General features: G+C 36.7%; 1 protein-coding gene and 2 pseudogenes across 4 annotated transcripts in view; 2 read left to right on the top strand and 1 right to left on the bottom strand.

Moving 5' to 3' along the window:
* The window catches only part of LOC104602569 (uncharacterized), a 28,247-nt pseudogene extending 24,084 nt beyond the window's left edge, over positions 1–4,163 (top strand). Inside the window, exon 8 of the transcript XR_016082444.1 lies at positions 463–4,163. The product of XR_016082444.1 is annotated as an uncharacterized LOC104602569 (transcript). The remainder of the gene's footprint in view (positions 1–462) is intronic.
* On the top strand, positions 2,351–4,163 carry LOC148802164 (tetraspanin-8 pseudogene; annotated as a pseudogene). The gene has a single exon (XR_016082445.1). The product of XR_016082445.1 is annotated as a tetraspanin-8 pseudogene (transcript).
* LOC104602568 (AMP deaminase-like) lies at positions 3,699–23,494 on the bottom strand. 2 transcript variants are annotated; one of them, XM_010266296.3, is made up of 20 exons: positions 22,781–23,492; positions 20,449–20,630; positions 18,939–19,146; positions 17,465–17,643; positions 17,269–17,320; positions 17,023–17,150; positions 16,740–16,919; positions 16,105–16,172; positions 15,870–16,012; positions 14,238–14,299; positions 13,622–13,735; positions 8,314–8,454; positions 7,275–7,427; positions 6,838–6,891; positions 6,643–6,753; positions 6,383–6,556; positions 6,193–6,273; positions 4,973–5,071; positions 4,531–4,653; positions 3,699–4,292 (listed from the first exon to the last, which is right to left on the bottom strand). In XM_010266296.3, the coding sequence occupies exons 1-19, from the start codon at positions 23,163–23,165 to the stop codon at positions 4,585–4,587; spliced, it is 2,583 nt and encodes an 860-aa protein (XP_010264598.1). In that variant the 5' UTR covers positions 23,166–23,492; the 3' UTR covers positions 3,699–4,292; positions 4,531–4,584. The 2 variants fall into 2 exon arrangements, with proteins under 2 accessions (XP_010264598.1, XP_088753319.1); XM_088897193.1 differs by lacking the exon at positions 8,314–8,454 and having other exon boundaries at positions 22,781–23,494.
* Positions 23,495–24,036: the final 542 nt, after the last annotated feature.

Here is a 24,036-nt window from a genome sequence, read left to right on the forward strand (position 1 = left end):
AGAGGACTTGAGATTATGTTTTTTCTTTAAATGAAAACTGAAACCAAGTTTATCATAATTCTAGACAGGTGACAGATAGTTATAATGAAATATTCATAAATCTTATATAACAAGTGAGATAGTAACATTTAAAAATTTGTAAATATAATCTTCGTTAAGAATAGCATACTGTTTATGGATCAGATTGGAATTGGTTGTTATCCGGTCGGGTTGGGTTCAACAACTCTTTCATTTAGTCAGGTTGGGGTTGGGGTGCCCGAATGTGACCTGCTGACAACCCTAATCAGGACCAATGGCCCTTTTAAGAGGCAAAGTGCAATGGTCAAATATTAGGCAGCAACATAAGAAAAGTGGGTTCCAGTCTCTTTTTTTTTTTTTTTTTTGTAGGAAGTTGGTTCCAGTCTCGGCAGCTACTTCATGCAAGATAATGCCAAAGGTTTGGTCACTATCCAATCTGTCCAGCCGGGACCAGACATGAAATTTGTAAAGTTTTTCGGGAAGAACCACGATGTGGATGCACTTGCTGAAGGTAATTAAAGAGATAAATCAGTATAAAAAAGTTTGATTCTGGGTCCCTCTTATACTTTCTTATTTACTTTTGTCGCATGAATTTTGTAACCTCTGTTTCTCAGGGGCGACTTTTAGTTTAGTCTTTCTGTGCTTGAGGATCTAGTTAATTAGAGAAATGCTACTTTATATGGTGAGACCGCCAAAACTGGAATGATAGTTCAGGTATACTTTGAGCATATCCATACCAGTTTTTCCAGCATTCAAAAAAAAAAAAAAAGTTTTTCCAGCAAAATATCAATGTAAAACAACATTTGCAGCAGCATCATTTAGAAATTAGAAGTGAGATTTTTTAATATAAATTTTCTTTTGGTTTAGACATCACATATAGTAAAGTGTACGTGTCATTGATGTTTAAAATCATTCAACATCTTTGAGAAAAAAGAGTAAATGATCCGCCATACATGTAAGTAAAACTTGCAAATACTATTGTTAATCAAATCGGAAGCAAATGAGTTCTTCATCATCATGATCACCACATCTATGGGGTGGGCTACATGAATTCTGTTTCACCACTGTTGTGTAAAGTGGGTTCATCTATCTGGGACTGAAAATTTTGAATCAACCCAATCACCTGTTAGTCTATGTTAAGATTAAATGATGGTAAATCTAGATGGTATTTGGTTCTTTGGCCATTCATTTGAAAATTGGCGTCAGTTCATTGCCACAGGTGTTTATTCCAAAAATGCTATTTGGTAAGAGTTTATTAAATAGATATTTTCTTGATTTATGTGAGAGCCAACTGTTTGGGAAACACTATTTTTAATGTTCTTCCAATACCTAGCTGTTTATATGCTGTACAGCTTATATGTTTCTTCCAAAGTGTTTGGGACGTTTAGCGAGTGAAGATCTTTCCCGGTTTCGCAAACGCAAGCACAATTCTTCAGACATCAAATTCTTCACATAAATTATTTGAACCTCGCCTAGCCCATTATATTTTTGTGAAATGATGCACAATTGTTCTCAAAACCAATTCCAATGAACCTCGCCTCGCTCGTCGTCGATGAAGCGCAAATATAAAATGATACACAATTTTCTGGACTTTTCATTGGATTAATTCTACCCTCATTTGTCTAGCCTTCGGTGAGCAATATTGAAGGTATATTTGTCATTCCAGTTAAACACGTGACATTTTAATCTTGCAGGAAGAAGAATTTCAATTGCAAGTAAAGTTCAAATTTAGTTATGTCAAGTTTGTTATACGTGGGTTAGCCAGGTTCCTTAATTTTAGGAAAGAAAAAGCTCAATAGTATTTATCATTCCAATTTCAAAACATTTCTTTTTCTTCCAACCATTTGGACACCTGTCAACCCAGTTTCAAGAACATAATAGTGGGTATGCACGTTATAAATAAGTGACCCACTTTAATCAGAAGTTGTGCTAACCACTCTAATTAACTGAAGTGGTTTATCAACATACTCTGTGGTTTATCGACATACTCTCTACATATGAGGTTCAAAGCACCTGTCTGCAACTGCGCACTTATAACTGTCCATAAATTAGATACTGCTCAGAACCAAAATCTCTCCCCATTCCCGCTACTTTTCATCTGAGCTTGGAGTTGAAGAGAAGTCCAACTCCGACGATCGTTGTAGCAGACACAGCGGAGGTATTCCACATCCTTCTATGAAATCACTATATGAACAAACGTTGAATCGTCGAAAGCCCCGAGTCCTGAACAGTAACTATATGTATTCCTTTCAATCCGTCGTTGATCTCTCTCTTTTTGTTCCTATTATGTTTTTCCTAATCTTAGTTGCTTTTGTAGTAGATTGATTGATATTTCGAGAACGAGGGAAGTTGTAGTAACAACTTAATCGGAATTATGAAGTTTGCGATCTTTTTGTTCTCGATTTTGATCTTGGGAGGTGGAATATGGCTGGCAAACAGAGTGAGTACTGACTGTGAGAAGTTCCTTGAAAAATCCATTATCGCTCTAGGGTGTTTCTCTTGTTGGTGTCTCTCGCCAAACTCATAGGTGCACGATACAGGTCTCATGGCTTCTCTGAATTTACCTCTGCGTGATGTTCCTCCTCATTGTTCTTCTTTTCTGCTTCATGATCCTCACTTTCGTGGTGACTAACAAGAGTGCAAGAGAGGTTTTGTCGTGTAAAGGGTATAAGGAGTATAAATTAGGGGACTATTCAAATTGGTTGCAGAAGAGGGTTAACAACAACAAAAACTGCAACAAGATCAAGAGTTGCTTGATGAATAGTTATGTCTGCAATAGCCTTAGCGATGCCACCGACACAGTTGAACAGTTTTATGCTCGGCACTGGTCATCGATTCGGGTGTGTAACATCATACCCTTGTTCATATCGTTTTATTTATTCTTTGTGTACAAATCTAAATGTGGGTACTTTTATTTTTTTTTCAGAATCCGTTTCATCTGTATCAGCTCTTCTCTTTTTCTTTATCAACTTTAGGGATTTTGATCTTGAAACTTTTTGGTAGATCCCCTCCCATTTTTTGGATTTCCTACCTTTATCTTCTTGTTTGACAGCATTATTCCTTGAAACAAACATTTGAGAAAATTTCCTTCACTTTGTACAAATTACAGTTGATTTGGGTATCTACCATCTATCACCACAACAGTATGACTGAATTTTCACTGCATTTTTGTAACTGGGTTTTATTAAAAAACTACTGATTGAAACATGAATTTTCTTTTTGACTGATTGCTCAACATTGGTTTTTGTTATTTTTCTTGCTATTTCAATTTTGATATCTCAATCTTTCCTGAGATGCCGTTTAGATTATAAGTTCAGTTTTCTACAATTCACTTTCCCAGAACGTTGTCCTCTGTTTTCAAGTGTTAGCCATAAAAATGGCTCATGATATGAGCCATCAGTTTTAAGCACACAGCGGGCATAAAGAGAGCATATATGTCCTTTACTCTCATTTCAGAAATTGCCCACTCATAACTGTTAAAAAATTATCCACTTATAAGTTATAACCGTTCAAACACTACTCATGAACTATAAATAATTGTCTTAGATACTGCCAACGTGCAAATGCACGTAGGCGTTTACTAGTCGGGATTAGTAGAGAAAACGTTGGAAAGGGCTTGCCGCTTGCCCAGAACAATCAAGAGGACATGGCAGCCACAAGAATAATAAACAGAATAACCATTGTTCTCAAAAACAACCATCTTTATACCGTCTGGTGCCAAAATTTTGATGTATATACTGACATGTAATTGGTGGACCAATTACTTTCTGTTTCGGACTTGAAAGGTACAATTATCATCCTTGATGGAAACAAGGGTAATGCCACTTTTTTAAGAATAAGCAGCTTCTTATCTTATTACAAATAATGGAATGAATAGGTGATTAAAGAAGCCTAACATGAGCCACAGACAGGGTCTTCTGGTAAAACCTGTTATTTTTTATTCTTATTTTTTGAATCAGCAACTGTAACTCTGGTATAACCTGTATTATGTTGCTCGGAGCCTCAAACTGTAAAGTCAAGCCACATCAAGGCCACAATGTATTTTCTTTTGGTCCAAATTCTGGCCCAATTGATTTCATCACGTATTTAAGCTTATATATTTTAACGCTGGCAACTTTAACCCCATTCAATATCTGACTGATTCAGGCAACTTAACGCTCCCCTGATGCCGTGTGAACTGATGGACATTCAGGCATTCACCCCTGAATCTTATAGCAAAAGAGGTAACCTCGTCTTTAACACACAAATAAAGTCATCGTCGTTGTAACTCCATCCTGCAATCAAAACACATTCTTTATTACAGATTGATGCAGTTAGAAGATCTGTACCATGAATATATCATTACTAAGAAAGTAGAAACATTTCAGTTTCTGATCCCAGAGATTAAATATCAGGAGGATTGCAAAATGGAAATTTCATTCAGACCCATATGTACAAAATTCCCCATATGCTGAGCAATTCAAAGAACTATGAAGCGAAGAAACTGCCTCTAAACATCCACTGAAAGCTTACCAGGAAAAGAATTGAATAATCACCAATAGCTAAATTGGCAATGTATCATGCACTTCACTTGTCCACTTCTTCAGGAATATTAGCTCGACCCAGATAAACCTGTTGCATCTCCTCTCTCCATATCTGTAAAAAATTGTTTGAATTTTTGTTAACTTTCATCTTCTCTATCATTTTTTTTATGAACATTTCATCTTCTCTATCATTCTTATTTAAGTTTCTGTTTTTTGAATGAGTTCATTTCAACTTTTGTGCAAAGTTGGTCCAAGCCTGGATGAAGACCCAACCTTTGTTCTTGTGCAAAGTGGTCACTCTCAGAGTTGAACCCATGTTCTCACTTGTCAGCCCAGGATTTTATCATAACACCAAGCAATAGCCCTTAGTTCATCACAATACAGATCCAAGATAAAAACTTTTAGGTGGAAAACAACAGATGAAAACATACCATGTCCCGGAACTCCACACGGATATGAGGCACATTTGTTTTGTGAATATCATTCCCATCTGGACCTCTCTTGTAGTATGATCTCCCAATCCAGTGTGACTAGTATGAAAAGAGTTCGAACACATCAGTTACAGGTAAAGTAATTTTACCAGTGTCGTAAGTATGTAGGATTTAATTTAACTTGAATATTATCTACATGCCAACATGCCATAGAAAACACTTTATGTTGCTTATAGTTGAGAAGCACAGATTGGACATGGTAGAACAGGCATCTCAATAAAATCAATCAGCAACGAAGTTTCTGCTCCCAAACATTGTGAACTAAAATATGTATGTAGTTCCAAGTTCTCACTGATAGCAGCACTGTACAATGAGAGAGATGATGGCAGTTTTTAGTAAATAAACAAATTAGGGAAGAAAAGGTCCTTATTAATGCCCTTCTAACATGTATGCCTGTATGACATAGCCGGATTATATCACTCAAGTCTAATCAAAGAACCAAATAGGTATACTCTCAATAAGAGCTCCTATAGATATGACACAAGGAGGTTCTATGCCACTTCTGACACACTTGCCAGATTTTCAGTGCTAACCAGTCAGATAGGGGATTTCTCTCATCTTGCTGTTTTACTTAAATAATTCCAAGAATGGATGATAGCATATCATTCTGGCTATGCCAAGTTTTTAGTAAATAAACAAATTAGGGAAGAAAAGGTCCTTATTATTGCCCTTCGAACATGTATGCCTGTATGACAGCCGCATTATATCACTCAAGTCTAATCAAAGAACCAAATAGGTATACTCTCAATAAGAGCTCCTATAGATATGACACAAGGAGGTTCTATGCCACTTTTGACACACTTACCAGATTTTCAGTGCCAACCAGTCAGATGGGGGCATATCATTCTGGCTATGCCAAGTTTTGTAGAAGTTTCACTATAACTTTCCCTGTGCAGGAATAACTAAAAAAGATTTTGAGGGAGTATCCTAAGAAAAAATTATGTAGCTTCCTAATAAAGCCCATCTGATTTTGTTATCTTCTCATCTTAAAAAAGAGTGCCACAGACCCTAGAGTCCAGATACATCTTAAAGAAATCTGTAGTGATATTAAGAAATAATTGGTGCAGCATACTGTGCCATGTGGAAGCACAATAGAATCCAGTTTCAGCTTACTGCCTTGCCAGAAATAAACACTAGTATTGTGTGCTAATGTTATGTACCTTCAAAGCATGCGAAAAGCCTGACTGGTAAACTGAATTGCGGGCGATCTCACATAGATCACATGAGCTCAACTTCCAAACCTGTAAATTAGAGATTAGTTTCTTTAGAGCTAAATTATCTGCCTATATCTGTACATAAGGACATACATACATATATATATATAGAAAGAGAGAGAGAGAGAGATCTTACAGAAGCTGCAATACTGTATTCTTCCACCAAGGGTTCTTTTGTTAAATGGATTTGTAATGGATCATCCGTAGAAAGTGAAACATTGAGGCCACGTAGGAAAAACATTGGGAAAGGGTTCCGATGATAATCTAGAAATAAGGAGTTGTTGCTGAGAGGAGACATAGCCAGGCCAATCTATAAACCAAAATGCCAACAGAGTTAAAAACATGTGAGAGAAACTCATTTAAAATAAAATTAGCTGATGAGAACATTCCTGTTACCTGTGCAAGGTAATACAAATATTGAAGGACAGGAGATTTTCTCAAATTGATCCCATGGGCAATGTTATGAGCCGTAAGAAAAGTTGCAGCAAGGTGATCAATGTCACCAGCCTGAAAATAACAATGCACATGAGACAACCACTAAAACATTGGATTATGTGCTAGCCTGATTAGTTGAAAAGAGTCCATGGATACCTCTCCTGAATGTGGACGGAAAGTGATTGTTGTCATGCCCTTTGATTCACGAAGCTGACAGATTACAGTAAACAGATTAGTAGTCCTTTAATGCAGTCCCAGAACATTAGATCAGATGAAGCCTCCATCCATGCATAAATGAGGAACAAATCTATCTATTGTGCGTGGTAGGGGGAGGGTCAACAGATAAGATGATCAATATCTGATGAGGCTGTTTTTTCGATCATCTACAGGCTTTGATTGAAATGTCCAAACAATACTGCCATTCATGTGGTACAGGTGGTATAGGCAGGAAGAATGTCTTTCTGCATTATAACTCTTTGACAGTGTATAAGCTGTAGCTACTATGATCCACCAAAGCAGACTAACTGACTTTCTAAGCATGTGTATTTGGCAAAGCAGGAAGAAATAGCTGTTCCAGAAAGTTTAATTTGTACCTTATTTAGTATATACAGGTTGGCGTAACAGTAATACACATAGTATGAGTATGCAGGATTAAAAATATTTGTCCATTGAGCTGGTGTTGGCATGTGTTTCGTTGGACGTCTTTCAGGCTTACTTTCATCATCCACCAAATCGAATCCCACAACCTGAAAAAGATGAAGATGATGATGATGATGATTCCAATTGACATAATAAAGTTTGAATATATCAATTTGATGATTCCAGAAAATAAAACAGGAAGCAATTCTAACTTTATACACCAACCATCTTTTATTCAATTTGCAAAATGTAGATCATGGCACATAAAACTACATGGAACTAAAAAGGGATAAAACATTGGCTTCAAGTAAAAAGGGAGGAAAAAACCATTTCACAATAAGGCAGCTTCAAAATGTAATTTGCATTCATGGAGTTTCCAAATGCAATTCTACCATAAAATTGTTTCTTCTGTTCCCCTGAAGGATTTTGTTACTTGTTTGCAGTGCTTGATTCCCTCCAAAAAGTGCCTTATTTAATGAGGTGCATCTACAAGTTAACAGACCAGTGGGATTCCACATGGTTTAAGATCAATATAATAAAAGCAAACCAAATCACCACTTCATGTAATGTTCACATGTGATATGCAAATTGCACCTCAATCATTTTCCATCTATGCCCTCCTTTGACCACATTCACATCTGTACTCAGAACATTTTGAATCCAACTCAATCAATGTGCTTACAGAGATCAGAGAGAAAAGTTTATCTTTAAGAGTTAAATTTCCCTTCCTTTGTCAATGTGCAGCCATGGAAAAGCCACACATTATGTGGTGCACAAACCAACTTAACCTTTAACCTAAATAGTGGGAAATTGGAAAAAATACAGTACATATCTCAAGAAACAAAACCTACATTTGCAGTGCATCAGTTTAATTCAGAAATCTCTTATGATTGATACAACATGCAACATTCTTACTCACATTCATAGTTTTAGCCAACCTCGAACACAAACTACAATGAAAAATTATATTCATATAACAGGAATGAGGCAAACCTGCTTCAAGAAAATATGCAAATGTGGGTGTGAATCTGGGTCAACAGTAACCTCAAAAAGGGGAAGGAAAATATTGTCAAGCATGTTCTGGAAAGATGTCACAATGCCCATTTCCTTGTATACATTGTACAGCCTTGGCAGCTGGAGAAACCAGAAATTTCAGATAAATGTAAAAACTTGTAGGTATAATAAATGACAATTAAAGATGCTAAGTGTATTTTCCTTATCTAATGAAACCTTCATAATCCATGAAAAGAAAATCCGCAATGACATGATACGATTTCAATTATATATGATTTATGCATGAAAGATCTCTTTCGAAATAAATAGAAGATTAAATTATATGATTTATTGCATCCAATATCATTTATGGATTGACTGGAACAAATAGAAGATTATTCCAACTGGAGGAATCAAACAAAGCTCTCTTTCAACAATATATTCAAGCAAATTCATCAGCAGGATTTCAGCTAGCCCAAGGGAAATGGTGTCAACACAAAAAGGGTACCTTAGTTTTTTTTTTTTTGTCAAAGGTGAAGTAGGAATTTTCTTGAAATTTGTAAAGAGGGTATTTAATAAGAATTCATTCAAAATTTGTGGCAGATGTGTTTGAGTCTATGAAAAGTCAATTCATTCAATGCTTGGGTTTTCATGTGTATGCCTATCAAATGTAGGGTAAAGAGATTATTAACCTTAGAGGCTGTTTGATTACAGCTTAAGTGGCTGAACTGAATGACTTACTGCCTTGTATTTTAGTGAATAAGTTATGAAGGAGGTTGTGAGCTCCTTAGGGTTGAAGCTGAAATTGGGTTAATTACCATATCTTCAAATCTTTTATCATTTAATTATTTTATCCACCAAAAGATAAAGCATCAACCACTTCAGTTGTTTATCAAGTGGCCCCTTAATTGGTGTGTGGGACATTGCTTGGTATGATGGTAAAAGCTCGGGCTGGAAAGCAATACAATGCAGGTTTGAGCCTGAGAATGGCCACTGCAAAATTTGCTATAGTTATTAGGCCTCCAGGTGATGGAATGGTGAGGGGTATTTTCTCGAATGATCTTTTCCCTTCTTTTTCTATTTATTAAATTTTATAATCTATTAAAAATATTATGGGGTAAAGAAAAACCAAAAATGGGGCATTCTTGGGGACAAAAGTGTAGGAAAGTACCTAGGTCTAGAAAAATGCAAAATATTAAAAGTCTAGGATATCGTGTATATAGTGTTCCAAGGTTTCAATGTATACGAGTCATGAGTTATATAATGGGATTAGAATGATGCCCAGCCACTTACCAAGAAGCCCTATCCAGACCCCCATCCCACCATTCATCCCTGCTTCTAGTTGGGGGCATTTTCTTTTGAGCTCCTGGGCCTTTCCACTTGGAAAATCACTGGCTTGAGGAAGAAGGCTTCAAAGATAAAAGTTTGAATTTGGTGGAATGCATAAAACATTAGGAAAAGAAATACACATATAGGAGGAATTGGGAAGCATTTCCCAAGAGGAGAGAAAAATTCAAGTCAATTCAAAGCTGATGTTTGATAGACTTACCTACAAGGAAGAGCTTATATAAGAAATAAACAACAAAGAGACCCAACCTAGATGATCTTCAGTTCAAGCAATTAACTTCAGTCCAACAAGCTGCCAGCCTGCCATTGAAACCCCCTTAAGTGAGGAAATTTGGGAAGTAATCAAGGACAAAATAAGCCCCTGGTTAGATGATTTTGACATGTGTTTCTTCAAGAGTTCACCATGAGAACTTTTTTTTTTGAAGGAAAGGTAAAGTAAATTTATTAAAAAACAGAAAAGCATGGTACAACAGACTCCTAGGGTGAACACCCCCACCCAGGAAGAAACAACAGATTACACCTCCCACAAATTTCTAGACTTAAGCAACAGAGACACATTCTGATGCTTAAAATCTTTTACAACCAAGACCCAAGATACAACTCTACTAACAGCCTGCTGAATTAAAACATCCAGACTCCTCTTCTTGTTACAAAAAATTCGATTGTTTCTTTCAGCCCAGATAGTTCCTAACACAATGGCAGGGATGATTTACCAAGCACACTTTGCTAAGAGAACAATAAAACCTGAATTGTTGAAAGACTTTGCAGATTTCCACAAAAATGACTCTATTGAGAGACATCTCATCAATACTTTCATTGCCTTAATGGCTAAAAAAGGTGGGGCAGTTGACATCAAGGACTTTGGGCTAAATCAGATTAGTGGGAATTATTTACAAGATTCTGGTGAAACTGCTTACAACTAGATTCAAATGAAATTTATCCAGCATCATCAGAAACTCCCAAGAAGCTTCTGTCCCAAGTAGACAAATGCTAGATGTAGTACTAAGTGGCCAGTGAATTGATTGCCTTGAGACTGAAACCAGGGAAGTCAGGGGTGCTATGTAAAGTAGATATAGAAAAGGCTTGTGATCATGCCAGCTGGGACCAATATTAGGTAATGTGATCTTTTCATCTTCTTGAAAGAATGAATTTTGGTGGCAAATGGAGAATCTGGACAAAAGTATGCATCTGAACTCCTAATTCTCCATCCTTCTCAATAGATCTCCAACTGAATTCTTCAAGAGCTCAACGGGGCTCTGTCAATCTGACCCCCTCTCCCCACTTCTCTTCATTTGTGTCATTGAAGCTTTGTCCACCCTCACTTACAAAGCCATGGAAGGTGGTTATATTTCAGGATTTGAAATGAGTAGCAACATGCCCAAGACCTGCCTTCTCCAATTTGCTGGCAACACTTTATTCTTATTAGAGACCTCTCGTAAGTCAATTGAGAGAATAAAGAAAAGACAAGACCTATTCCCAACCAACTCCAACCTAAAAACCACTCTAACAAGAACAATCACTAAGACACCAATCTCTCCAAACAGTGACATCAAAAAACATACATCCAAACTCAAACAACCAGACAGCCCACACATATCAACTTCCATACAACAAGCTCAAACAATCAAATTACCAACCCATCCGAAAGAACAAACAGACCACACCCCCACAAATGCCAACAATCCTATAAACCAAGAAAAGCATGCAATCAGCTTTACACTCCAAACTCAAATCATCATTGTTCATCTCTCCAATAGCTTGGACATGAACCACTCTACTTCTTAAAGACTCTTTTTCACCTTCTTGTTTGGCCCTATCCCAAATGAACTCCTTTTCAATCAATCGAAAGCTTTTGAAACTAGAACATATTGATGTTTTCTCTGACTCTTAAATATTCTCACAGCAGGAGTCTCCCTGAAATCCTTCGGATCCTTAGATTTCTCATTAATCCTCTCTAATTCCAAAACCGTGTTCTCAAAATTTTGATTTGTAACCAAATTTTCTCCCTCTTCATTGACAAACCCTAAGATGGTTTCACTGTTTCTGACTTGTGAATCAACCTAGAAAAAGATCTCCTTGATCCATAGAACCAAGTACCAAACGCAGATCCTTGCAAATGTCCTCAGCTGCAAGGTTACCTTTCTACCTATAGCCTATTACCTACTTAGGCTTCTCCCCCTGGTGTAAAAGGTTCCTCCTGCTCTCTGTGGGATCCAATTGTATAGTGTGCTGTTGCTTGTCATATAAAACTCTCTTCATGGAAGGCCAGTTATGACTGGCCACTTCCTATGGCTGTATCACATTCCATAAAAAATAAAAAACAAGCAGAAAAGTTGTAAAGGGAGTTCTTGTGGAATGGGTGGAAGGATGACAAGAAGATCCACCTGGTAGATTGGGCAAAAATCTGCTCTCTGAAGCAATTGGGTGGTTTGGGACTATACATAACAAAAGATACAAACCTAACTCTCCTGAGAAAATGCCTCTCAAGATCCGATGTTGACAGGGACAACTGGTGGAGACAGATGATTGTATCCAACTATGGGCTTATAAATGGGGGGTGATCAGTTTGGAAGGGTATTCAGAAAGCTCAACCTCATTTGTTGATGAATGATAAAAGCCCAACCACATTTCCTTTAAGGCATCACTCTAAAACTAGGCAATTGAACAAGATTAAGATTTTAACACAATTATTGGTTTGGAGACAGGCCCCTAGTAGAATCCTACCCAAGTTTCTTTTAACATTGCAGCTAACAAGGAGGCCATTGTGGTTGAAATGTTCTCTCTATCTGAACTTATCCGTATAATGATCCCCCAAATTCAGATGCTCTGTCAGCTCCAAAATTACCAAATCAATGTCAATTACACAGACAGAAGAGTTGGGAGGTAGAATAGATCTGGTTGCTTTTAAATCCACGATACAAGGAGGCCATTGTGGTTGAAATGTTCTCTCTATCTGAACTTATCTGTATAATGATCCCCCAAATTCAGATGCTCTGTCAGCTCCAAAATTACCAAATCAATGTCAATTACACGGACAGAAGAGTTGGGAGGTAGAATAAATCTGGTTGCTTTTAAATCCACGATACATCATCATACTTCCAAGTTCGAATGCTCCCAGCTTCCCCCATAAATCTGTTCTGGTGGGTAATGTACAATCTAAGGTGGCCTTTCTAGTTTGAACAGCTGATCTTGGACAACGTCTAACCAACAACAAACTAATCAAGAGGGGTATAAACATTTCATCAACAAGCTGTCCTTTATGTAACTATGACTTGGAGACAGTGGAAAATCTCTTCCTGCATTGCTCCATGAGCAGACAAATCTGGGTTCATTTTCTTAACAATTTACAGTTGAGTTGGATCTTCCCTAAGATAACTCATGATTTCCTCGATAATTGGCATATTGAGGGACTGGGCAGTAAAGGCATGATTATTTGGCGCCTGCTGCCAGCCACTGTCCTATGGTCAATCTGGATGGAGGAACTGCATAGTCTTTGAAAACAAATTCTCTCAGTTTTATGACATTTGCTGTAATGTGATACTGGAAGTCCCTCCCATAGTCCCATTTATACTTCAATAATACAAATACACTTCTCTTTCTCAAGGAAAAAAAAAAACACTTTTAGTTGAAGTTATTAGCTCCTAATAGCTAAAGAAATATCTTACTTGTGCTGCATTACTATTTGTTCAGGACATAATAATTTTATAAAACAATTGGAAGTTCTAGAAACTAAAGGAACATTAATATAATGATCATCCATTTAACACTGTAAGTTAGTAAGTGCATTATTTGTACAAAAAAATAGATCAAATGTTTAAATATAACAAGAAATAAATGTCCTTGCACCTTGAACCCAAGTAACTGGTTATACAAGCAAGATGACAGTACGCATTAGACCATATTATAGAGTATATATTTTATCAGTACAGCTTGTAGTGAATTTCAACGAGACATAAAATACCTGAATTAACCAAACAACGTTTTCACTGTATAGTTCGTTATTCACTATCCAACTAGCTAATTGGTCCCACTCGCTTTGTTTTCTACCATATATTGATAACCTGTATTCAGCCATCTGCCAAAACAACAATGAACGTCAGTCACCATTGCCAATTTGGCACGTGAAAGCAAAAACAAACCACCTGGACTTTAAGATCATAAATTCATAATACCAAAGTCCATAAGACCAACCATGCATATCCTTCTAAATAAACTAAATCCTACCAAATTAAAAGTGCACCAACCAGATAAAAGATTTCCAAACCGAATATTTTCTATGAAAGTAAGTTAAAAAGATTTTGATGTTGCTTCCACTGCCCTTCCCCAATCTCTCTTAAGTTCTTTATTTAATCCTGGAAAGAATCCAAGAATCCCATCTTGAGAATCCATACAGTTATGAGACCCCATTGAACCAACAAGTTTAAGAAACGTAGGCCACAATAAAGAATCTGCTTCAGCCAAAAATCAAACTTTTTTTTGAAAAAGGTATTTTTTTATTGAAAAAAAAAACACAATGGCAGATTTAAATCCAAAGCACTGAACAAAATAAATATTTGAGAAAAGGATCTATGAAGCACCTGGTATTTACTTGCAGCAAGATCAGAAAACACTTGTTTAGTCAACTCAGCAAGGAAACGACCTGTTGGTTAGGAAAGCAAATGAAAATTACTCCTTAATAACAGAATCATGGGCAAAATACAACTGGAAAGCAGGCAAGATTGCCAACATAGTTTCAGGCTAATCAAAGAAATTATCAGATTGTATTCATGTATGTTAGCTGAGGCAAGACCCCTACTTTGGATTCTGTACTGTTTTATTCACTTTTTATATTAAGTAATTTCAGTACTATTCTGTCATAGAAAAAATATATGAATCCAAATGTGAATGAAAATCAAAAACAAACTACCACTCATGATTTAAAATATCCATAAATTTCCTAACATTTCCACAACATATTTCCATTTCTATGGGTACTGACAAGAAATTTTACAGGAATCAACATATTCTCCACTCCCTACTGAACACCACAAGCACTATGAGGAGTAGAAGAGAGAGAGTGTTATAACATAAGTTGGTGACAATATTGTAAATATGTGGAGTAGCAATGTTATTGCCTGCCTAATGGACATGATTACCACTTGAGAGTTCAATATTCTTTTCAAACATGAAGTTACATATTTCTACCAAAAAAAGGAAGTTAAATGTCAGTTTTTGTTTGTGTAATAGATTACTTGGTTGGCCTACTAGAATCATTTGGTTTTCTTTGACTTTAATTTTTGCTTGAATTTGTTCTATTATGTAGTTTTGACTCTTAGGGGGCGTTATTTTTTTGGATTTTGAGAGGGGGAAAGTTGGTCAATGGGATTTCGGTTCCCATTGACCAAGAAACCGATGTTCTTTTTCCAGAATTTATTTTCCTGGGGTAAGTGATACCCATCTCATAGGTGGGTAAATAACTTTCCCACCTAGGGGGAAAGTTGCCAACACTTGAATGGGACAAAAATGCACCTTTTAATAATGGATTTTTATGGACAAAATGGCCATTGCCTTATTTACCTGGGAAATAAAAGAACATGGGTAAATGCACTTACCCGGGAAAGTAGCTTACCAACAAACGAACGGGGCCATAAGGTTTACAGGACAACTTGACAATATATTATTTCGTCTACAACCTTAGTTTCTTAGAGTTGTTTAATGATTTAGAACAAGATAATAATTTAAAAAGGTCTGTGTACGCTACTTTTATCATTTCATAACATATCGTTCTATATTTTTGCATATTCACAATGTTTCCAACTTTCCATCATGTCTAGAATTTTATTACAATATTTTCATATGATATTTTCGATATTTCTGACATGTTTAAGATATTTGGATGACCGACACATCCACAGATACCAATATCTGCTACTTACCATGTATAGTGGCTCCATTCTGTAGACCTGCATCAGAATATTAGAAAAAAAGAATGCGCTAATCATATTGAACCATCCAGTTTTGGACAATCCAGGTCAGTTCCATGTTCACATCTAAACTATTGAGATAACAAGGAAAGCTAAATTGATGACAATAAGGTGAATGCAGTGCAAGTCTCATAGCATCCAAACATAATAAACAAGGATTGTAGAATTGGAATGTTCAAAATCTCTCTTTCAAGGTTTGTGTATTAAAACAAGAAAATTAACTAATTAATAGGGTGTACTGTGTACCTTGGATAAGATTATCCTGTTTAAGGAAAATCTCCCTGAGTCTGCTTTGACCGCAAGGATTATACTTTAGATTAAATTTATCAAAACGATGAAATGTACACTTATCAGCATGAACATCTAGCAGATCCACATTAAGATCATACCTGTCAGAAGAAACACCATAATTATCAACCAAGTCTCAAAATACATTATATATTAGACAATTTTAAAATAGTAAAACTGAATTTCATGTTACCCAGTTAAATCCAAGCTCTCAAAAACTTCTTTCAATGTCAAATATGTCCCATCTCGGAATATTACAACCTGCATAGAAGTACATGAAAGCATAGTACTTCAGTGTAATAGCAATGTGACTTGCTTTCAAAAGGAAAGGTTATATTTGTCACTAATTTCCAGGCAAACAATGGTAGAATTATTGGACAGGCTTCAGTCCTGTTGCTTGCCCAAATAAGAGCCTAAGCTGTCCTAAAGAGATAAAACATTCAAAGCTACTATTTAAAGGCTTCAATGTAATGCAAATGCAACTTATCTTCAAAATAAAATGTTCTAGTTATTAGTTCTAAGTAATCAAGTATGCAACTCTGTCAGGCAGTCTTTGATTCCATATTTGCTTATACAGTACAGTCCTAGACTAATGATGCCAAGATTCAGCAAGGAAACAGCTGGTCAAGGTGTTGGATAAGAAATTTACACTAAAAATTGAACTATCCAACACAATACGGCACCCTTGCACAGGTCTCTACATAGCATAGATCCTAATTCCTAAGTTGTTCCAAAGAGGTAATGGTTTCAAAGTCAGGTTCTTCTTATGTGAACTGACTTAGAAAAAAAGTATTGCAACAGTACAAGGGAGTTGATCCAAATCAGTACCTCATCAGGTTCTTTTCTCAACTTCGATTTTATAAACCTCAAAAGATGTTTCTGGTTCATGCATGCCGAGTGGTGAACATGTGTATCAACCTTCCTTACATTATAAAAATCACGATGGGGTGCACTTTTCTGAGCAAGAAATTCCCTATCCGCATTAAGCATCAAATGAAGGTTGAACTTCTGAATGGAAGTAAAGGTGAAAAATCAATTCAGCATTCAGCATTTTGCCATTAAGTATATAAATTTCATTCTTGTAATAAACATTTGTCAGCAGGGATAAAACCTGTTCCAGAAGAACCAGTCTATGATGACATAAAGTTCGAATATTCCCTGCAGCAATTACTTTAAGGATATGATGCAAATCAGTGAAGAAGGTCGTTGCATCAGCTACATGGAAAAGTTTCTCTTTGGCTGAAATATGACAAAGTATGCATATCATGAATTTTGGGTGGAACAGGGAAGTATTCCAGAATCAAGACTACAGACCAAACAACAAAAGGCAAGAGAAATGACTGGATTTGCATTTTACAGTATTTATTCGCATAAACTTGAACAACTCCGTCCTCCATCTGAAAATAATGCTGAGAAATTAAAAAAAAAAAAAGACAATGATAAATGGCATCAGAAAAGACCAACTTATGAAATTACATATTTTAATACTAGTCTGGATTGGAAAAATAGAAAGCACCTATTATAAAAAGTAAGAAGTCAAAGTACAAACTTACATCACTTTTCCCCTCAGGGGAATATGAAAATGGATTTGGAATAGGCTTTGGAGTACTAGGATCTGTTATTACTTCTTTCTCCCATGGAGCAACTTGCTCTCTGAACAGATAACTTTCTCGTAACTCAAGGCATTCTTGAAGTACCAGATAAGCTTCCACTTCATCCGGAGATGGTACCTCTAACCAAGGTTACAGATAAATTTACAATAATTACATTTCAGCCTCAATATTCATACAGGATTAAATACATGGTAACGTTACCTTTAAATTGTTCAGCCAACAGACAATGAAAGAGTACTTTTTTATTGATAAGCAACCATTATTACAAATAAATTTACAATAGTTATATTTCAGCCTCAATATCAATGCAGGATTAAATACACAATGCCTTTAAATTGCTTGACTGGTAGACCATGAAATAGCAACTTATAAGCATCCAGACCACAATAATAAAATAGAGAAAAATCAGGTAGCTTGTTTAGACTAAAATACTTCACCAGAATTAAAAAAACAGTAAAATACATGCACAAATGTTTGTGTTAAATTTTCTATACATCTTAAGATGCCTCATAATGTATGTATGCATCAGAAATTATATGGCAGCTTTCCAGAAGCCCCATGGAAGTTAGAAAAACATGTGCCACATTAGGAACTATACTCACAAGTCAGCTCAAAGAAACAAGAAACTAATGGCTGTGATCACCCTCTGCGTGGAATGTCATATACCAGGCACTATAAGCAAAGCAAGACCCATTTCAGGATCCACTTTGGAAGCAAATAGACCTGTTTTAATAATCACAAACTAACTAAACTAACTGCTAAATCAGTTAATTAATTAATAGCCTATGGTTACACAACATCTAGTAGCATCATTGTCAGCAAACTTGGACATAGTGCTACGGAAATAATAAGGAGAACTTAACTATTTTTTTAAACAATAAAAACATAAAATATCTGAAGGATTGTAAGCTTCCTGTCAAGTCTGCACTGCCTTCATTCCAGAACCCTTTATAGTGCAATGCTGATTGCCTTGGTTGAATTTCTAGTTAGTCACTACATTCTTCTTGCATTTGAAGTTTAACTTAAAATATAACTCTACTAGTCTAGTATATTAATGGAAGACTAAAAAATAAATAAATAAACAATAATTGGCTTCAGGAATTTTATGTTATTCCATAAATTGGTTTACTTCCTTTGCTTAATGGCCTATATAAGAAGAATCTGACAGACACTATTTTCTACACAAGATGATTATCTTTTCCAAAATTGTGAACACATATGAACAAACCATTTCTACTTGCTGCTTTTCCATTCTGGGATCTACAAGCCAATGCAACCAGTTTCTGTGTACATGGACAAAAAGAGAAGATCCAAATACAGACTGACTAAAACATGTAAAACCACTCTAATAACAAATACAAGAATTCCGAGATGCAAAGATGTACACCGACAAGAGATGGAAGGATGTGATTACCACTTGGAGTAATTTTCAACCGTACAAAAGTTTCCTGCTCTGGTTCTTTCCTAAGAATATCAGCTGCTACAGGGTCAGGCTGAACCCCATGCAGGTCACCAGATACACTATGGGACCGGATCATGCTAGCAGCAGCTATTGGCTTCTCCTCGGTATTGCCATTAATATTATCAGGCAAATTCTGGAGAAGACTTCCACACTCAGGTCCCTGTCCATCAGAGATACAAAATACATTCTTTTAAGATTCTGTCAACTGTCAAAATAATGTATAAGCCAGTGTTGTATGGACATGGACACAGGAACCAGAACCCAATACATGTTTAGGAGTCTGACTTGGTAAGACAAAAAAGCATGGACACACAAAGACTTCTATAGAATACTAAATACTATAAAGAGCCCATATATTTCAAATTTTAATAACATATACCCATAGGAAAAGGTCTAAAACTTATATTTGTTATTTTAAGAATGTTCTATAGGAAAAATACTATTCATCATGTATATTAGTTGTTCATTTATGTTAGACTTAAAAGGAAATTGCTATGTGGACGCATCCCTAAATAATCTACTGATTGTCGGAATCTAATAAACATCCAACACAGATACTTTAACTATTTAGGAGAGTCCATGCAACATTGGTATTACCACAATATGGATGAGCTTGGTGGACTAACACAAATAAAATTCCTTGAGAATATAAATATCAACTATCATGAGATTATAGGAACCTACAAGTCTACAACTGGGGTGCAGAAAGAAAAGAAAGGATGGTCCATAGTACTGTTTATATACATATGCTAATATGCATACATATACACAAACATGTAGATCGGTACCTATCTAAAAGAATGTATGCTTTTATGCAAATGTAATGCCAAGCTGCCCCACCAATGTGCAGGAATTCGCATTGCTTGCAAAGATAAGTGCATTGCAAGGCAATCCAGGGCCTCGGGTATAGGAAGGATTTTGAGAGATAAGGATAGCAACATCCTATCCTTATTTATTTTCCAGACCAGTGGGAGTTGGTGACTCTACAAGGTCTGAGATAATAGCAGCAGTACAAGGAAATGAGGAATACAGGTGGCTAACCAACTTGGAGTGGAGAACATGATAGTTGAAGGGGACACTAAGGTGGTAGTGGGTTGGACATTGGATCCAGAAACAGTTTTTTGGGGCTACAGGGATCTTCTCAAGAAAGTTAATTGGCTTACAAGGAACATGTCAGTGAGATTTCAGTGGGTTAGCAGATTGGCAAAACAATGGCTGATTCTTTGTCTAAACAAGGGGTATCAAGGGGTGAATTGTTTTGGGCTACCTTATAATAGTAATTCTGTTTAGAGTGTGATCATTTTCTCATTTCTAAGGGGAGGTAACATCTTGTGCCATCTCTTAGGATGATTGTACACTTTTACATTTCTTAATAAAACTTCCATTCATTTATCAAAAAAAAAAAAAGAAAAAAAGATGAGTGCATTGCAAAAGCACATACAAAAGTGAATGATGAACTTACAGTGTTTCCATTGGCGTGCATATATGTAGTGTCTAGTTTAGCATTATCAGTTAAATCATCCTCTTCATCGGATCCTTCAACACTCTCAAAGGCACTAGCACTAGCAACAGGAGACTTGGGACAAGTTGGTCTCATTATGTGTCCAGTTCTCTTAGTTGAGCTTGCTCTCCCTGCAGATTGTCCTGAAACAACAGTTCTAAAATAAATTAAACAATCAATGGAGGCAGAAAAAATATATGCTTTATCATTAATGAAGATTGCAAATAGTAGCTCGTAATTTTCAATGAGATGAAAATTTGACTCCTCCAGAAAGACTCTGGCATCATCTGTGCCTAGCTAGACACTGAGGCCAATCTTACAAGATAACCAAGAGGTAGTAGTAGATGTAGACACAGATAGATGCATTTCAATAGTTCATTTAACAAACTAGCAAAATTGAATATAAGTAACTTGGAGTCAAGCTATAATTGCCACCTGAGTACAACACATACTCTAATCAACTCATTACATTCTAGTTTCTAGTTGGTACATCTGAAAACACATACAAGTTTTGATATTATAAGAGTAGAACTTTTATAATATCTCAGACATCTACATCCTGAATCCTTGAATTGAGAGAGAAACATCAAGAATTCTTAACATTATAAGAGCAGAATGCAAGCTTCAAATTTTAACAAGAAAAACCTACCAATAAAAGAAATAGCTAACTTCTGAATGGTTCGCTTTTTTCTATTTTATCCACATAAATACTAGCCAAAATGACATGCTTTCACTTGTTACAGGATTCTTTATGGGAGTATCATATCTTCAATGCTTAATGTTTTGCAATCTTAATCATTGTCTCTTGAAAACATGAGATGTTGATTCTTCATACAATGAAGGATAAGAGAAAAGCCCTCAGAAAGGTACAAATGTGGCTTTATCTGACTATTACATCATTTTCTTTTCCCTTTTCAAGGTTTCTCATTTCAGGGGGTAGGCAGGCCACAGGCCTTAAACTAACCCCTCTGAAAAGGTTTTGAAAAAAAAAATAAACATGTACAAGGAAAGGAGCCTTGAAGCAAGGTGGGACCTTGTAGCAAGAGACATAAGGTTGGGCCTTTAGATGTGTGAGGAGAAAGCCTTGAAGCAAGAGACATGAGCCTCATAAGTTACCATTTTTTTTCAAGGAAAAGAGCAGCATACAAGAAGAACATATAAATGAATAGATAATCATATAAACAAAAACTATAAGAATATCAGGAACTTGAAAACCACTTAATAATTTATAAAGCTTTAAACGTAAAGCAACCTCTTTAAATATGTTCAAACATAAATATAATCATTAAGACATGTATATAAATATACATAAACATATATCCACACACGCATTAGGCGTCTCAAGGTTTTATGCTTTCAGGCATGAGCATCAAGCATTTTTTCCTTAAGCCTCGCATCAAGGCAAGCCTCAAGGCATAAGCTTTTTATACACTGGCCACTACTTTTTTCTTCTGGTTACTGATTACTACTCCTTTATTCATTATTGGACTTGCCTCTCCATCCTCCCTCTGTGGGAAACTCATACCTGGATAAGAAGAAAATACGCAAGACGGTTTAAAAAAGTCATATTGAAAGCCAAAAGGATTTGCTCCACTCTGTTATTCTATGAGGATCAGAATAATGATTTCTTGGCAACATTCTCTCTTGTCTTACAAGGTGGGAATTCAAGGTGCAGCTTTGTCAGAGCCCCAATCCCCAAGAGGGTAAAGTATTCTGAAGATAAGAGAGTTCTGTGGAACAATGCATTGAGATCCAGAAAAATGAGTGTCAAAGAAAAAGGATGCGTTAATCCAAGACTACTTAATCAAGTATACGCTGTGCATGACCTAAGTATTTTAGTGAGTCAGCTCAACAAAAAATACGTTAGTCTGAGGCAGCCAAAGGAAAGAAGAAGAAGAAGAAGAAAAAAACACACTCCTGGTACATGCAGATTGTTGTTACATCGTCCATAGATGATAGTTCTGTCTCTTCTGCCCAGTCCAGAGCCCAAAATGCTCATTTGACATTCATTTCATTCAGCGTCGTCAGTAAAATGATCAAAATCAAGCATTTCATTTGACTTTTCCTAAACAAATTTCTACATATAAGAATACGATGGAGAGTTTAAACTGTGGTAAAACCAGCAATGTGCCAATGTTTTATGATCTCTTTAAAAAAAAAGTTTTATAATCTATTTGGTAACATGAATAACATTGCAGCAAAACCTGCAAAATCTAATTCACCACCAAAAGGCGTCAAATACGTTAGCTTTTTTTTCACTTCATAGAGAAAGAGAAGTCAGGAAGATACATGCCTTCAGGAAGCGTGTGTAAACGAGGCAACCCAGCCGGAATCGAAAAATTACGGTCCTCCGCCGAAAGCGGGCCGTTCCGCTTCTCCTCTACTTCGGCAGCAGCGGCAATCATCATAACATCCGGCAACGAGGCGGACGTTCGTCGGTAATACCCTGCTGCCTTACGCCTCCCATGGTTTCTCCGCTTATCTGCGTGCTTCTTGAAATGCCTCGACGAGTCATCTTTGTCCACCACCTCATCGCCATCTTCACGCTCTCGTTCAACCGTCTTCGCAAACTCCAGTAACTGGGTTAGGGTTTTCCGGTGCATGTAGTAGGCGGAAACGGCCACGAAAGAAGCCCCAAAGAAAGCCGCCATGACCATATGCAGAGTGTATGTATCCATTATAAACTCACTATTTTGCTTATCTCTCTCGCTATCTTTAACTCGGTTCTTCTAAGAGTATGACTGTAAATGGCAGAAACCCTACTCAATACACGACCAAAGAAGAAGGTGGATATAGAGAAAGAGATCGTCTTTATCTGGAAGAGATCATGAGGTTTGTTAGAGTATTTATAACGTGTAAGAAGACAGGAAAGAGGAGGACATATTCCGATGCTGGCTGTGGTATTTTCAGACTGTATGTATATCTGCTTTTGAGCTGGTGGTGGTGGTGGTGGTGGTAGGAAAATTACCTTCCTGCCTTCTCCTCTCTTGTATTTGCATCATCAGCATTCAGCTGTAGCACTTGCCGCTTTTGGATTTCGCGGGAGTGGGCCGGTGGAGCTCTTGGTGGTTGTGGGACCCATGGCTTGGTTCGTACGGAAATGGAATTTTCGATAAGTGACATGCACATCCACCGTGCATTGAAAACATCTCGCGTGAATAATAACAAACAAATACGGAAAGTGCTCCTAGGATGTATGTGAGACGCCTGTGAGCGTTAGGTGTGAGGAGAAGATCCGGTCTCTTGGGATAAGGCGTGGTCCCGTACTCGGAGGTGTGGAACTATGGACTGTGGACGGTAGAGTACCCGGTCCCTCTCGTTATCGCCTGCCTATTCCCTATTGGGACTATTTTGGGGCGAAGCTAAATTGTTTGTGTTTATTTCTCAACCCCGATCTCCTGAAAGCAAAAACCGTCCAAATATCGTGAAAGCACGGCATCTAGCCGCACATCGAGAATATTTATGCGATTTTTTAATTTTAAGAAATTCCGTTTCGTTTTTTCAGACCTTACCTCATGATGGCGCCAGTAAATCATTCGTCCAACGTGG

The sequence above is a fragment of the Nelumbo nucifera genome, chromosome 2 (assembly GCF_055504915.1).
Source record: "Nelumbo nucifera cultivar China Antique chromosome 2, China Antique-T2T, whole genome shotgun sequence".
Taxonomy (NCBI): Eukaryota; Viridiplantae; Streptophyta; class Magnoliopsida; order Proteales; family Nelumbonaceae; genus Nelumbo; species Nelumbo nucifera.

Coding starts and splice junctions, on each gene's coding strand:
- LOC104602568 (XM_010266296.3), bottom strand. CDS start 23,165: ATGGATACATACACTCTGCATATGGTCATGGCGGCTTTCTTTGGGGCT. Junction 14,300..15,869: donor ACAGGATAATCTTATCCAAG/GTACACAGTACA, acceptor CCTAACCAACAG/GTCGTTTCCTTGCTGAGTTG. Junction 13,736..14,237: donor TTGCTGCAAGTAAATACCAG/GTGCTTCATAGA, acceptor TTGTTTTGGCAG/ATGGCTGAATACAGGTTATC.